Here is a 16,458-nt window from a genome sequence, read left to right as displayed (position 1 = left end):
CTTGTTGGTGGGTTTCAGCGTTGGGTGTGGTTTTACCGTTCTGACAAGGTCAGCATCACGTTTCACACCAACATTGGAGTGGAACGGCAGAACAGGACTCTGAAGGAATACATCAGCATGAGAAGGGATAAATCGTTATCTGCTCTTGTAACGCTTCTCCACAAGGAATTTCTCCCTGACAACAAACGTCGGTTAGTGACTTTCCAGAATAATCGCTGAATGTTGCCACTTTCTGCATGTTTGTCTGCTACTAATAACCATAAAACTAAGCAACCACACGGCATTTAACATAATGCATTAAACTGGACATAAATTATAAAGTAAAAACGTTTTCGACCATACCCAATACACATGTTAGCCCTTTTGAAGCAACCAAAATTAACTAATTTTACACCATCCACATTGAAAATGAATAACTGCTCTACACAATGAATTGAAAAAATGAAACACATAAGAAGGAAACGGCAAAGCAGGGGAGAAAGGCACATCACATGGCTAACGGCTAATTAATTACTAATAATTCTGTTATCTTTGCAATGTTTAGGTACGAACAAGAAAACATGTTCTCGTCAGAATTTTATCGGAATTATAACTCTTCGATTCCTAATTACTTGAAAAATCGGCCCAAACATTTCATTCACGAATGTTTGAATCGTATCATTTCATCCCAAGACGTCACCGCAAGCTCCATTGTTCAAGATGGAGATACGTTTGTTGTGAAAAGCACTTCATCAGAAGTACGTTACAGAACAACCTTTGGCAGTTGCAACTGTGCGCCAAACTGCACATGCCAAGATTTCCAACTCAATTTTCTTCCTTGCAAACATATGTTTGCCATTATTCATAATGTGGCAAATGTTCGTTGGGAATCCTTTCCAACGTGGTACACCAAATCTGTGTTGATTGTGCTCGATCCCGACGTGGTTGGTAAGTTAGCGGTGCCTTGCCCATCACATTCTCCACAAAGTGTTGTGCAACCGTCTTTCGATTTTGCCACCAATGTTGAATCCATAAACCACGACGCCCCTGGACCGAGCAATGCATCACCTACCACACCTATGACACCTATGACATCTATGAGGGATGTTCATGCATCTGTAGATCGATTGTGTAATGTTCTGTATCGTGTTAACGATCACACATTGATAAATGATACAGTCACTCGGATAGATGCAATGACAGCTGATGTTCTATCAATCTGCCAAGACGCTGGATTAACAATCGCAAGGGAGGATACTCGGCCTAAATCTCTGAAGGCAAAACCAAAGCGCGGATCGGATAGAAAAGTTGCGTGTGATCCACTGCCACAAAAACGTGCGAAACCAAACCCCTACACTCACCGTTATGGAGAGCATGCGGATGCAATGAGGGCTGCTTATGGTGCAACAACTCTGGACGCAATGAAGAAAGCAACTACATAGAATTGACTTGTTTGCAATCAAACCAGGCGACAATGAGCGATTGGCAAACGCGATACCCCCCAATTCAGGGATAATATGCGTGTCTGTGACCGCAGGGGACCTGGAGCCGAGTTGTTTTGCACGTTGATAACACCGTGCAGTTGCAAGCACAGTTCTGTGATCTTCACACCAAGGTTTTTTTCAGTTGCTAACACGGTCACAAATCGCAGCACATATGCGTGCTTAACTTAACGTGCTAGTGTTAAATAACAGCCTAATGGAAAGTGTTGTGGACTGAATTTGTTAGTTCAAATATATTGATTTCGATGACCAAAGCCTCAAATGAATTCACAAATGTCGCAATTGTTAACGACGACATATAATTGAGGATGTTAATGCACACACAAACTAGGGAAAGTATTGCTTGAAGAGTTAATTCCTGGGACAAAAATTGAAAACTGTAGGCTATGTTGAGCAGAAGCTGGTTTAGTGTGTTAAGGTGGTAAAAACTGTTAGCATGCGTCTACTTACATCCAACAAATAACGAAACTCTAAACTTCTCAGTTTGGTCGGGAAAAAAAGGGTTGCGAGGACAAATGGCAGGTCTCATCTAGGCAAGGGGAGGAGAGACACATGGATGATGATCTGGCCTAACAATAGTGGAAGTGCCATAGTGCATTGGCTATTTACAAAAAGTTAATACCGCACATGTTAAACAAAAATTATATATTTTGGGTACCGCAGCGGCAGAAAAAGTTGAGAAAAGATTTAGACAAAGGCAGTTGGAGCTAATTGAGCTAAACTTTTAAATGTGGCAGAGTGCAGACTTACACATTTCAGCTAGAAGTATGTTTGATTAAAGTAATTTCACAAAGTTATTGGGATTTATAGTACCGAAGATGAAGAGCAGTTTTTTTGTCGTATCCAGGCTCACGCCAGGTGGTTGAAGATTTAGATCAGAGGTGACGAACCTGCGGCCCGTCAAAGAGTTTTGTGAGGCCCGCAAAACTATTTAACAATCGCTCATGCATTAAAGACATCTCAAAGCTGTTTTATGCATTCACTGGTACACCTTTCCTTTGCTATTTTCTTGCCCTAAACACTAACTTTCAAGGTATACAGTTAGAAAAAGGAAAGCTATAAGGCAAAGTTGTTAAAACACTATTCACCAACTTCACTTTGTATTTTTGGTCGATTCCAATATGTGACGTCATAGAATTTTGACAAGCGCTAAGTTGTGTGGCCCGATAACCATGTGTAATTGACAAAGTGGCCCGCGACCGCAAAAAGGTTCGTCACCCCTGATTTAGATTAAGTGAACTGGAAGACTTATACGACCATATGCTCGTTTCTGTGCAACAAGAAGTTTTGTTGCTGTTTCTCTGCATAGTCTTAAGTGGACTTCATGCCATCTTTCACAGAAGTGAACCACTACAACAACAATAATAATAATTGTATGCGCTGGCAAGTAAACACAGTGCGATGATCATTCATGATTTTGACGTTCTTACGTCACAGACAACGTAGCTTCTGATTGGCTCGAGGTTTTCTCGACAGTTAATGAAATTTTGCCGTTAAAGTGCTTACCGCAGAACATGCACATCTGCTGCAGCCAAGTAAAGCTTAAAGTGTGTCGATTTGTCAATTTGTGTTGAAGTGTTGGTCTGTTGAAAATCAATTGATTTTGGTGCAGTGCCGGGCTGCAAGACAAAATTTTTTAGATTGTAATTAAAACTCTGTTTAAAAATTTGTGTAGCTGAGGAACAGGCCATTATGTCGTAGAGAGCCTAGATGCCAACCGAAGCACTAACAAACTAAGTTGTTTAGGTAGTTATTCTGTTAAAGTTGAACTGTGTTGACATTCTACTTTGCATTTTTAGACCAGTATGTTTAATATGGAAGTAATTGTCAACCTTAGTGATGCTTTGGGTACATCTGTCCCTGCTGTCAAGTTGCTGCTAACTGTCTATGCAGGTATGGTAGGCTATATATATGTACCTCATGATAGGAAATTTCCTGTACTGTATGCGAAATCATTATATTCACTCCGTAAATATAAAAAATTTTGCATCAAACTCTTTATGGTTAATTTATCATGAATTTAGCCACTTTAGAGTAGTTGCTATAAAAAACTTAATTTACAATAACTGCAGACAGTGCACACTGTTTCGACCTTCCGGTCTCCTCAGTGCACTAGGTACACTGGAATGGCCATGAAGATATATACCTCCATGTGACATTTTCCCATTTGTGGTAGCTAAACACCAAAAATGGTACTGCTGCCAACCTTGCCAAAGTGCTCAAACTGCAAGCAGTGAGCTTTGCGCAGTGCATAGCAAGGTGCCTCCAGTAAAGTGATCAATCGAAGACAAGAGTGTCCATAACTGCAGACAGTGCACACCGTTTCGACCTTGCAAAATATTTACGCAATGGCTATTCTTACCATATTGTGAATATATGGCCTCTGAGGCTATATGCACACATTCACTGTTCAGCAAAACGTATTCTTGTTTTCACTTTTTCTAAAACAAAGAATGGGAGAAAAACAACCATGAAAAAGCATACGGTATATATCATCTCTAAACTCAATAGTTTTTTTTCAACTAAATTGGTGGCTTGTGCGCTGTTTTTTGGATTGAGATTCTGAAGGATATCAGATTAACACGGCCCGACAGCATTTTTTTGATGAATTTTTAGTTTGAGTAGTATAGTTCAATTTTTTTATGTCTGTTAAAATATGAGTAATAAAGTTAGAGTTTTTTAAATTTGTTAGACTTTGAGAATTTCTATCATGGGTAAGTTTTCGTTTGTCATAAGGAGTTATAACCACATTTGCCAACAAAACTTGCGCGTGATTTTTGTTTCAACTCACTACATTTTGCTGTAAACAAGTTAGTTTGGTGACTGTAAAAAGTCACTATACTTAGTTTAAACAATAGTTTCATCAATGCAGTCTTCAAAATTAGCATATTTTTACTTCGGCAAAAACGTTGCCGAGCCCAAACGGCAAAAGTTGAAATTGCCTCGGCAATTGCTGTGAACGTTTATTACAAAAAAGATTGTACCAAAACGTGTCAAACGAGAAGCGAAAAATATACTAGAGTTGTCTATCACAACCGCAACTGTTTAATTTATTGTGATGTAATAATACCAAAAGTAGCCTAGCGATAAAGTGAGCGACGCGATACGCACGCTGTTACAGTAATTCACGTTAAATAACTCACGGGGGGAGGGGGAAGAAAGTTAATTTTGGGTTGATTCAACGTTCGAGTCAGCACAAATCGACTTAATTTTCCAGGCGGGTTATATTGTGTAACAACAATGCCCAATAAGAAATTTACGTTTGTTTTACATTAATTCAACTTCTAGCGACATTGAATTATTATAAAATAACATTAATTGCGCAACCAGGTACCGGTAACAAATTAATGGTTGCTGTGCTTAACTATATTTATCGATGCATATACCGCAACATTAAATCTTTTTGTGCACGTCTTTTAAACCATTAAGGTTTTGCCACCTTTTCCTTTTGTTGGTTTTGTTGCTGTATTTCTTTTTCATAATATCATTTCTTTTGCATTCTGGCAAAGAAAAATAAAATAAATTGTATTGAATAACATCTCCCTGCGAGAAGATTGCCTGGATTTACGTATACAGTACACCATAGCATCTTTTCACAAATTGGGACTAGGTGGGCAAATTTTCAAAAAAGGGCACTTTTAGCGCGAGAGTTATGTTAAAAAGGGCACTTTTCGCACGTAAATGATGGAACAAAGGGCATTTTTTTCCCGAGCGTAAAACATGTAACCTTAAAAATGTAGATTTCTCAGGCAAATTGTGGGTGAAAAGGCATATTATAACTAGAATAAACTTTTGAGACCCATAATTGATTCCTATATTCATCCCCGCCCACAATATTTTCTAAATATTAATGTAATAAAATTTAATTCAGCAACATTTAGTTGCAGAGGTCTCTTGCACTATAAAGTAAAAAGAAACAACTATGGTAATAGGCTAATAGCCTATATGAAACACAACTGCTAAGATACTATAATGAGTTGAATCTTTGCAGAATTAGATGATTCTAAAGAGCTGGTATTTTATTTTGATGAAAATCAGGAAACAAACCTCGGTAATTTAGACATATAGAATCTCACACAAAATTTGAGGTACTCACAACACAAATTGATAATTAATCTGCTTGAATGGAACATTAAGGATATTATAAGTAGGTTAAAGGTAGGCTCATATGTTCTAAATGTATGCTAAAGCTTTCCATTTAGCTCAATGGTTCCCAACCTGAGGGTAAATTATCCCCGGGGGGTAATTTGCCTATTTTGGGGGGTAACGAGACCCTATTTGGAAACAATGAAGCAAGTGAAGGATGCGAACTTTATAAAAGCGAAGGAATTGAACAGCCGTCTTTTCAAGGAACTGTGCAAGAAGGTGGGAGAAAGATACGAAGCATTACTGTACCACACACAAGTACGATGGCTGTCTCGTGGCAAGGTGTTAACCCGCTTGGTCGAACTTCGTGAGTCTGTCCATGTTTTTCTGATAGAAAAGAAGTCCGACTTGGCTGAATATTTCCCTAACCAACAGTGGATTTCCCAGCTGTGCTACCTGGCTGAAATCTTTGGTGAATTAAACAAAGGCAATATTTTAATTCAAGGCAAGAATGTAACTGTGATCGACACCAAAATAGCCGTAGCTGTGTTTATCGCGAAGGTTAAATTGTGGAACAACCGAGTTGGAAGAGGCACAGTAGTGCAGTTTCAGACGCTTGACATGCACTTCGAAGGCAATGGACTTGAGTTGACAGCGGCGTTGAAGGACGACATAGCTGACCACTTAAACCAGCAAGCCAAGAAGATGGACATTGGCCAACTACTTTTCGAATTTGGACATGGCTTGGGCACGGCGTCTCCAATGTTGCGCTGAGCCCTTCACATGTGATGACAGCCAGGTAGATGATGACGACTTTCCGGCCAAAAAAGAATTTATTACTCTCCGAATGAACGAAGCGTTGAAACTTGATTTCAAGGGGAAAGGCTTGGATTGGAACCCTTCTGGTTTGGCAGACTCCAGGACGCACCAACATTAGCGACACTGCATTAAATATCCTGACATCTTTTTCAACAACGTATCGCTGTGAACAAAGGTTTTCAACTGTCTTGGCCCTCTTGGGAATGAAGACAAAGAAGCCCAATCGCCTGGATGTCGAAAGCGACACAAGAATCACCCTCAGTACCACAAAGCCCAGGATCACAAAGCTGGCGGCTGAAGTCCAGGTCCAACCTTCGCATTGAATGCTTACCACGCATTGTCATCTTGTATTCAGCATTGTATTGCATTTTGATTGTCATAGTTAGCCCTTTGAAATTCATAGCAATAAACACGTTGTTTTTGAAAATTGATCTTGGGGGTAATTGGCTCACTTCAGGGCGGAGATTAGGGTAACAGCCAAAGAAGGTTGAGAACCACTGAATTTAGCTTTTCATTCTTTAACTTGGATCTAAACAAAAATTAAGTCTTAAAAATTGCCCACCTAGTTTCAAACTAGGTGGGCAAAGAAAGGGCTAGGGGGGCAAGCAAAGGGACTAGGTGGGCAAGTGCCCACCTAGTTTATATGTGAAAAGATGCTATGCAGTACACTAACATAATTTTGGCACAAGTACGAGCAACACAAAGTCAGTTTGATAAAGAACTAGCTGTCAGAATCGAAATCATCAGCTGCTGTATCGGAGGATGAGGTTGTCGCGTCATCAGATACATCAAGAGGCTCATCGCTGGGCTGTAAATTTACACTGTCTTTGCCGTTCGCAATGGAACGTCCACGTTTTGCGGCTTTCTTGCTTTGATACCCATCCACACGCCTTTTTCGCAGAGCTCCATCAGGGTGTTGACTAAGGAAAAAATCTATGGCTGTGGCATAATGACTGGGAGGAATGTCCAACCCTAACCTTACAACCGCTCGTGTGGCCTCGGCATTTTTATTGCCGACGCTAATGCGCCATTCACGCATCTGCGTCGGCAATTGCCGAGGCTAATTTCGAAGACTGCAATGTACTGGTATATGGATGCAACCTAATTGGTACCGTCAGTTCGTACCTTGAAAAGATCAAGAGAAAAAATTAAAAAAGCCGAGGTTGCTGATCGCAGCTTTTGCAAACATTTAAAAATTTTCCGCAAACAAACAAAAACTCTTAGCATCATTATCAGAAATTTTAAAATGTTTGCGGAAACTTCAATCAACCCTAACCCTTTTAAAATGTTTGCGAAAACTCCTATTAACCCTAACCCTTTTAAAATGTTTGCGGAAACTGCGATCAGCGTCTTCGGCAAACTCTTAGGATCATTACCGGAAATTTTAAAATGCTTGCGGAAAAACGGAAACTGCAATCACGGACTTCGGCTTTGTTCTATTTTTTTCTCTCGATCTTTTCAGTTTGTTTGTTTGCGGAAACACCCTAACCCTTTTTGAATGTTTGTGGAAACCCCAATCAACCCCAACCCTAACCCTTTTAAAATGTTTGGGGAAACTGCGATCATCGACTTTGGCAAACTCTTAGGATTATTACTGAATATTTTAAAATGTTTGCGTAAAAACGGAAACTGCGATCAGCGATGTTCTATTTTTTTTCTCTCAATCTTTTCAGTTTGTTTGTTTGCGGATACCAATACCTAACCGATACTCCGATACCCTTTTAAAATGTTTGCGGAAACCGCAATCAGCGACTTCGGTTTTTTTATTTTTTCTCTCGATCTTTTCAAGGTTTGAACTGACGGTATGAATTGTTCATGGTACGAATTAAGTTGCACCCCTGGTATATATATAGTGTGAATATTTTAGTTTTGCTTAACTTTGTTTTATTTATTGCTTCTGACTTCTAAAGCAATTAGGTTGGCAACTAAATAAAATTTATTTGTAAAGCTTTCACCATCGTATTGTAAAGGGCGCTTCATCAGTACTCTTATTCAAATAGAATCTTTTTATTTTTAAATAGATTGTTAATTTTTCTTTAATTAATGTACTTTTATTTTTTTGCATTGACACTCAACATTTAAGGCTTAGATGAAATAGCGATCATTAACTATTGTGATCATTTTCAGGTTACATCATTAGTTTGACCCATCGATTGCTTCCTTTCAAAAAGAATGCATCTCTCAAGTTTTGTTTTTTTTGCATCACTGGCCTCGTGCTGTTATACTGGAATTATGGTATGCTGTTTGCTTTTAAAGAATTAGTTTGTGTTTTTTGATATTTTGCTCACTAAATATGAAAATATACATCATGGGTAGCCTACCTTTAGCCCATTTTGTTGCTTCTACTTTTTTCTAGACCTCTGCTATATCATGTTTGACATATGATACATTGTTGTTTTTTTGATGGTCAGAAATGAAAACAAACTGAACTGAAAGCTCATATGGTTTCTGCTTATGGTCAAGTTCACTGGGGTAGAAATAAGGGAACTACAGTACATTGAGAGTTGCATCCAGTGTAATGGTCTAGAATAGGAGTCACCACAGTTTTTTGACAAAAGGCCAGATGACTGCTCAGAAGAGATTTTTTTAGGCAGGATGACCTTTATTTTAGGCTGTGGCTATATTTACACTATATAGTGTAATAATAGCCTCAATAGTGTTGCCAGATAGGGAATTCTGCCCTAATTTGAGAAAAGTTTAAAGCTGTTGAAAACAAAAACTTGTATTTTGAATTTTTTTTTAGTCCTGGGCGAAGATCAAAACCCTAATCTTATTCCTAACTCTAACCCTTACCTTAACTCTTCCTAACTTTAATCCTAACTCTGGCAACACCTGATTGTAACCATGGCAACAAGTGTGGAAAAATAGTCACTTCCTTTATTTTAATGCAATGCAACCCATGGTGATTCAACAGTGTGTATGAAATGTCAAGCTATAGGCTATATAATGTATTAACAATTCACAAATTCAGTTGTTTAAAAAAAATAAAAATTTAACACAAATTCTCAGTCACATACGCTTCATCTTTTAGAAATAAAAGTATTTTCAAAGCAATCTGATAGAAAATAAGGACTTATTACAGTAAATTAAAGGCTTGAACACTTTATCGCTTTTTGTCTTTCTAACCTATTTGTTTTATATATGTGTGTGGCGGACCAGGCAAACTAATTTCACTGGCCGAACCCTGCCTGCAGGTTGTGGTTTAGTGACCCCTGGTCTAGAAGTTACTATTGCTAACTGTTAAACAGATTTGCTTTGTATTTTCAGGATTTGATTTGTACCATTCTTTAATATGTATTGTTGTTCAATACCTCATATTTGTAATCTTGGGAGCCTCTGTTCTTTCAGTGGCAACTTCTTTTGCATTTCAATTGGTAGGTTGTAATGTGCATAATTTTTTGATTTGTGGTATAATATCTTTAACAATGGCAATTTTCAGGTTAAAAATTTATCAGTTGAACAAGGTGTTATATTTGACACACATTTTATATTGTGTTTGACACACAACATATATAATACAGAGGGAATTTGACACATTGATTTACGTTACTTTTAAAATTTTGCATCAGAATCAAGTCTTTTTGTCGGATACTCATGTATTTTGTATATACAACACATCTTTATACATTGACACGTTTTCATATTTTTGAACCCTTTCGGTGAACTGAAGTCTATTATTTTTTTATTTTCTGTATCCTAAAGTATCAAAATGAACTGATGTATTGAGAAGAGTCGGAATGGCCCGTTTCGGCTAGTCCGATTGGGCTAGTCCGATTGGGCTAGTCCGATTCGGCTATTAACCTATTCGGCTACAGCCCGATTTGGCTAGTCCGATTGGGCTAGTTCCCTATTTGGCTACAGTCTTTATCAGTTAGTTCCCTATTCGGCAATTTTTTAAAAATCCAACGATAATCCTTCAGTAATCCAACAAAATCTTTCTGTAAATCCAACGAACGACGCCTTCTGTTTATTTAGAGAATTTTGTATTTTATTCCACAATAGGCTATCGTTTCTTTTGCATTCTTGCATTTTATCCAGTGTTTACCTTTGAGTGCCTTCCCAGACGGCAAAATCAGTCATTTTTGTTGTCTGGGTTCGTTCAAAATATGTGTTTTACATCAAAACAACATTTTTCATGGTTAACAATAGAGGTTAATCATGAGATAAACAGAAGTGTTTTGTGAGTTGTTAGAGTGCGTTATTGTTCAAAATCATAGGCGCCTAACTATTTTTTGGCCGTGGGGGCGAAAGCGTGTTTCATCAGCAGCAAAGTAAATTCAGCAAATGTCAATTATTATAAACAAAACTCGACCACTTCGGTTAAGCAAACACATGTCATGCGTCTGCGTTAGCTAGCGGTTGATGGACTGCGACTCTTTAAGCTAAGCACAACATAAAGTTTAGCAACGAACTAGATTTATTAGCATGAAACAAGAGACGAAAAGGTTTACTAAAAGTAGTAGTCCAGTTTTAATCCGGTGATGTCCCCGTTACCGAGGGTGGCCGGATTCACCTCCAAGTGCCGCAATCGTCTTCACACCCTGCCTCCACATCGATCTGTCTAGCGCGTCCTCTCTTGTCAAGCCCACCTTGCTGCTTTCTTCCTCAACTTGCTTTTTCCATGTTTTCTTTGGTCTTCCTTGTTTTCTACGACCCTCCACTCGCAACTCCAGCGCTCTTCTCAAAACATCATCTTCATCCCTTCTCAAAACATGCCCATACCACCTCACTCCATTCGCTTTTGCCAACTTATCAACACTCTCATTCAACCCAAGCAAGCTCATAAGTTCTTCGGTATTCCTTTTGTCCATCAGCTTTACACCACACATTGCTCTCACCATCGCTCTCTCAGTTCTTCTTAAAATCGCCAATTCGTTTTCCCGTAAGCACCATGTCTCACTTCCGTACAGCATTGCAGATCTCACACAACTAATATAAATTCTTCCTCTCATTTTCAACGGAAATCTTCTACCACATAACAACTCTCGACACTCTCTGAATTTCACCCAACCAAACCTTCCTCTTGCAGTCACTGCCGCTTCACAACCACCACTGGCATTCAATCTATCTCCTAGATAGCAAAAGGCATTTACTGATTCAACTTCGTCATTCAGCTTTTCAACAGGACCAATCATTCCTTCCTCAATCTTCTTGCATCTTTCACATTCAAAACCATCTCCAGATCTGCATGTCACTCTCTTCATCTTTGCACATCTTCCATGCACCCATTTCTTGCATTTCGTACATGTAACAGAATTTGCCATCACTCTTCTTCCGCAGACGCCACATGGGTCAATTTTGCTCATTGTGATTTCCCCTTCCGTTCCGCTTATTACGACCTTTGTCTTTTTGATGTTCACACGCATACCTTTACATTCAAACGACTCCTTCCACTTCTCAAATTTCCCTCTCAGATCTTCCATTGTGTCACTCAACAAAACCAAATCATCGGCGTACAGTATCTCCATTAATGAATCTTCTCTTACACATTCGGTAATCACATCAATCACAATGGCAAAGATTAGAGGAGAGAGGACAGAACCCTGGTGTACACCAACCTTCACCGAAAACTCGTCTGAGAGGGCAGATCCAACGCGAACTCTCGTCCTTGCACCGTCGTAAAGACCCATTACGGCTTGCACGAGAGCTTCTGGCATTACTTTTTTTCTCATTGCCCATTCCATCACTCTTCTTGGAACTCTATCAAACGCCTTTTCCATGTCCACGAAACACATGTACAAGTTTTTACCCTTGTCTCGATATTCCTCTTGCAACCTTCTCAAAATAAAAATAGCATCTGTCGTTCCCTTCCCAGGCATAAATCCACACTGCATCTCGTCCAGCTTCACCACAGATCTTATTCTATTCTCCAACACCCTTTCCACTACCTTCATTGCATGCTCCAACAGTTTTATTCCCCTATATGACCCACAATCCATTACATCACCCTTTCCCTTGAAGATGGGTATCACCACACTCATCTTCCATTCATTTGGCATTCCTTTTCCATCTAACACACGTTGACTGATTTCCTGCATTGCTTTCAGTCCTGTCTCTCCACTTGCGCGTATCATTTCCACAGTGACTTCAGATAGTCCAGGAGCCTTCCCCGATTTCATTTTCTTCATTGCTTGCGTTACCTCCTCTCGAGTAACTCTCTTTAATGGACCTGCTACCACGTCGGCTTCCACATTTTGATCCCAATCGTTTTCCTCGTTCATTATCATCTCCATATGTTCTTTCCAAATTCTTCCACGATCTTTCTCACTGAAACCAAGTTTTCCATCCCTTCCTTTAATACATCGTCCACCATCTACATATTTCCCATCCCGCTTCATAACCTTCATAAACTTATATACTTCGTTAGGACTGTTTTTTAATTTGGTCAATTCCTGCTCAGCTTCTTTCTTCATAGCTTTTGCAACTATTCTCTTTGCCCGATTTTTCAATTGCTTGTACTTGAGCTTAGTTTCTTCTGATCTATTTCTGCACCAAGCCTTGTATGCGACTTTTTTCTCCCCAATCACTTCCCTCACATCTTCATTCCACCACCACGTATCTCCTTGATCCATCCTGCCTTTTGTTTTCCCACAAACTTCATCGCAAGCTTGCAAAACTCCATTCTTGAAGGATCCCCATACATCATTCACATCGTTGTGAACAAGACTTTCAACTCTCTTTTTAAACCTTTCTCTTGTGTCGGCATCTTCTAACTTCCAAACTTTTCTTTTGATCACCCTTTTTTTATTTACAGTTTTCTTCAGACCTTTCTTGTCCAAATCGATAACCACCAACCTATGCTGAAGTTCGCATGGTATCGCTTTCACATCTTTGATCAGTTTTCTGTTTTTCCTGCATACCAACCCAAAGTCAATTTCGGTTTCATTTCCACCTGCACTGAAAGTCACTTTTCTTCCTTCCTCTTTCTTAAACCAGGTATTTGCAACACACAGGTCCTTTTCATCACAAAACTCAAGTAGTCGCCTTCCATCGCGATTTCTTTCTCCCACGCCAAACCCTCCATGAACACCTTCAAACCCATCAATTTGTTGGCCAACGTGGCCATTAAAGTCCCCAAGACCCAATACAATTTCCTGATCACTTCTTGTGCTCCATTCATAGGCCATTTCATCATAAAACCTTTCTTTTTCTGCATCGGATCTTCCACTTTGTGGTGCATAAGCACAAATTATTCTCATCACTACATTCTCGACCACCATCACTATCGCCATTACTCTGTCACTCTGTCTACGAACCTCAACAACATTTTCATATAGCTCTTCCTTTACCAAAATCCCAACTCCTCCGGTCCCAATATCATTGCCCGACCACCACAGCTTGTATCTCCGTCCTTTGACACCCAAAAACCTGGCTCCTTTGTTCCTCCATCGGACTTCCTGTAAACAGCAAACATCTACCTTCCTCATTCTCAGCTCTTCACTCACCTCAGTACCTCTACAACGCAAACTTCCAACATTTAGACTTCCCAGTCGTATCCCTGAATTTTTAACAAAAACGTCAGACAACCCGGAGATTCTTCGCACCCCCTGCCCATTTAAGGGCTGCCGGGGACTGGGGGCCATTCTATTTTTGACACTCATCATTAGGATTTTTTGGTGCATGTTTTTCTACAGGGAGCATGCCCTTGCTTACCCCCAACCTCCATTTAAAGACCGGAGTGGTCTTGATGACCGGATGCCTCTGCACGACAACTAACGAGTTCGGCCAACCCGGGTTTGACTTAAGTTTTCCTTCTTGAAAGATGTTGCCATTGTAGCCGTTGTAGCATGTAGCTATCATCCGCCTACGCCGCCAACCTGCCTGGCACGGGCATCAATGTCAGAAGTGAGGTCCAGAACTACCAGCGGGACGTGTTCCGGTGCCAACGGGCCCAGACCTGGAGTAAGGTGCTACCTCTCCTCCTGATATTGAGGATGCAGTTTAACGTCATACCCAGGACAACTACTACAACAACAACAACAACGTCTACGTAGTAGTAAAAGGTACACTGTAAATGGAATGACAATGTTTTGAAAATGGAATGCAAATACTAACTTGATCATACGCTTGAAAATATACCTGTGGAAAGTAAAATCATTCATGTTTACATCAATTCAGCAGCACGTCACCTTGAATAAATTTAAAAGTTGGTGACATCCGTAAGAAGCCCTTGAAAAATAGTTACGGAGAGACGTTTGATTAAGTTTTCGACTTGACATTTCTCCCTTTTCACCACAATATTGCAACTTATGACTGACCGCTGTAAAACGCCCGTTTTCGCGTTGCGGATGAAACAAATGATGCGCATATTCCGCATTTGATCGGGTTTCTATGGCAACGGTCGTGTGTGCGCCATTCAGTTTGCGTGAGTTCGTTACTGCGTTGATTATGCGGCGTGTGCGCAATGCGGTTTGTACCAGCCCTTGTTGCGTTGGTTAGTGGTTACCTCGGGCCGAGACTTCAAGTTCGTTTTCACAGCGAGCGATTCACTGGGCACCGCGCAATTCACTGCAGTGCAGAGGTTTCGACTTTGGAAAGCGACATCAAGTCTGTTTGCAAGCTCATAAAGCTAAACGCACGCTCCGTCTACGTAGCAAATTATGTTTTTTTTTTTGGGTGCATTCAACATCTGATGACATTGAATCGACACAAAATGGTAGATTTTTGCCATGTCCCAGGCAGCAAAATCAATCATATTTACATTGATTCAACGTCTGCAGACGTTAAATCAATGTAAAAATTACAGACTTTGTTGTCTGGTGTGGGATTGTAGCATCACTACTCGTTCTAGTGATTATTTATTGCGAAGCTGTTGCGGTTTGCATTCAAAAAATGTTTTCCTGCTGCCGATCGCTAGTTCATCTATTGTTTTATGTATCAATATTCAATACAGCATAAAAAGTTGCCCCCACACAGATATATGCGTGGGGGCCAGGCCCCCACGGCTTAGGCGCCTATGTTCAAAATACATGTAAAAACTTACATACGAGTTATTAATTACGGAGATAGCATGAGCTTGATGCTCTAAAACAAAGGTTTTCCAGAATTTCGTTATTGCTTTGTGATTGTGACAAGCATTTCTATGGTAAACAACTTTACCTCGCTTCCCACTTTTTTCTCCGCTATTCTCTTTTGAATACCGGCGCGTAGTCTTGCTCCTCCGTCAAGGGGTGGTAATTACGCAATTCATTATGACGCAACCGAAGGCTTTAATTTATCACAGGCTCACCCAGACAGTAAAATCCGCCATTTTTACATTGATTTAACGTCTACAGACGTTGAATCAATGTAAAAATGACTGATTTTGCCGTCTGGGAAGGCACTCAATGGTAAACACTGGATAAAATGCAAGAATGCAAAAGAAAGGATAGCCTATTGTGGAATAAAATACAAAATTCTCTAAATAAACAGAAGGCGTCGTTCGTTGGATTTACAGAAGGATTTTGTTGGATTACAGAAGGATTATCGTTGGATTTTCAAAAAATTGCCGAATAGGGAACTAACTGATAAAGACTGTAGCCAAATAGGGAACTAGCCCAATCGGGCTGTAGCCGAATAGGGTAACAGCCGAATCGGACTAGCCCAATCGGACTAGCCGAATAGTAGCAGACCCTAGCAGAGTAGTAGAGAAAAACCATCCAGAAATTTTATAATTGGAAAATAATAATAGTTCAAACTTTTGTGCTGAGAAGTTATCTTATCTCTATCGTATCTCATTTCACATTGAATTGTTGATGTTTTTTTTCAGGTTTGAAGTTCATTAATTATTACGCATTTTGCAGTAACAAGAACATTGGTTCATAGCCTCACCTTTTCCTTTGTTGCCACTTTGACATTGGCACCTACTTTTCATACTCCTTTCTAAAATAACTTTAAAATAACAATTATCTAGAATTCAAAATGTAAGTAAACAAGTGACGCTCACAACCTTCAGTGCTGCTAGCACCCCTGGTTAAGAACCTATTACACAAGCCAACACACTTTTTGTGTCAGCATAGTAAATGTCATTCTAAGGTATATTTTGGGTGCTGAATTCAAAAATCACATCAGATTTTTTGTATCACATCAGGAT

At 39.7% G+C, this 16,458-nt stretch overlaps 1 protein-coding gene across 1 annotated transcript in view; it reads left to right on the top strand.

Annotated features, from left to right (window-relative positions):
* Nucleotides 1-3,290: 3,290 nt before the first annotated feature.
* LOC145765911 (lysophospholipid acyltransferase 5-like) overlaps nt 3,291-16,458 on the top strand; it is a 37,336-nt gene continuing 24,168 nt past the window's right edge. The window contains exons 1-3 of the mRNA XM_082577577.1: nt 3,291-3,374; nt 8,514-8,621; nt 9,654-9,760. Coding sequence (XP_082433703.1) covers nt 3,296-3,374; nt 8,514-8,621; nt 9,654-9,760 — 294 coding nt within the window. The 5' untranslated portion in view covers nt 3,291-3,295. The remainder of the gene's footprint in view (nt 3,375-8,513; nt 8,622-9,653; nt 9,761-16,458) is intronic.

The sequence above is a fragment of the Aplidium turbinatum genome, chromosome 3, assembly GCF_918807975.1.
Source record: "Aplidium turbinatum chromosome 3, kaAplTurb1.1, whole genome shotgun sequence".
Classification (NCBI taxonomy): Eukaryota; Metazoa; Chordata; class Ascidiacea; order Aplousobranchia; family Polyclinidae; genus Aplidium; species Aplidium turbinatum.
Note: the sequence above shows the minus strand (reverse complement) of the source record. Positions and strands in the feature narration are given on the sequence as shown.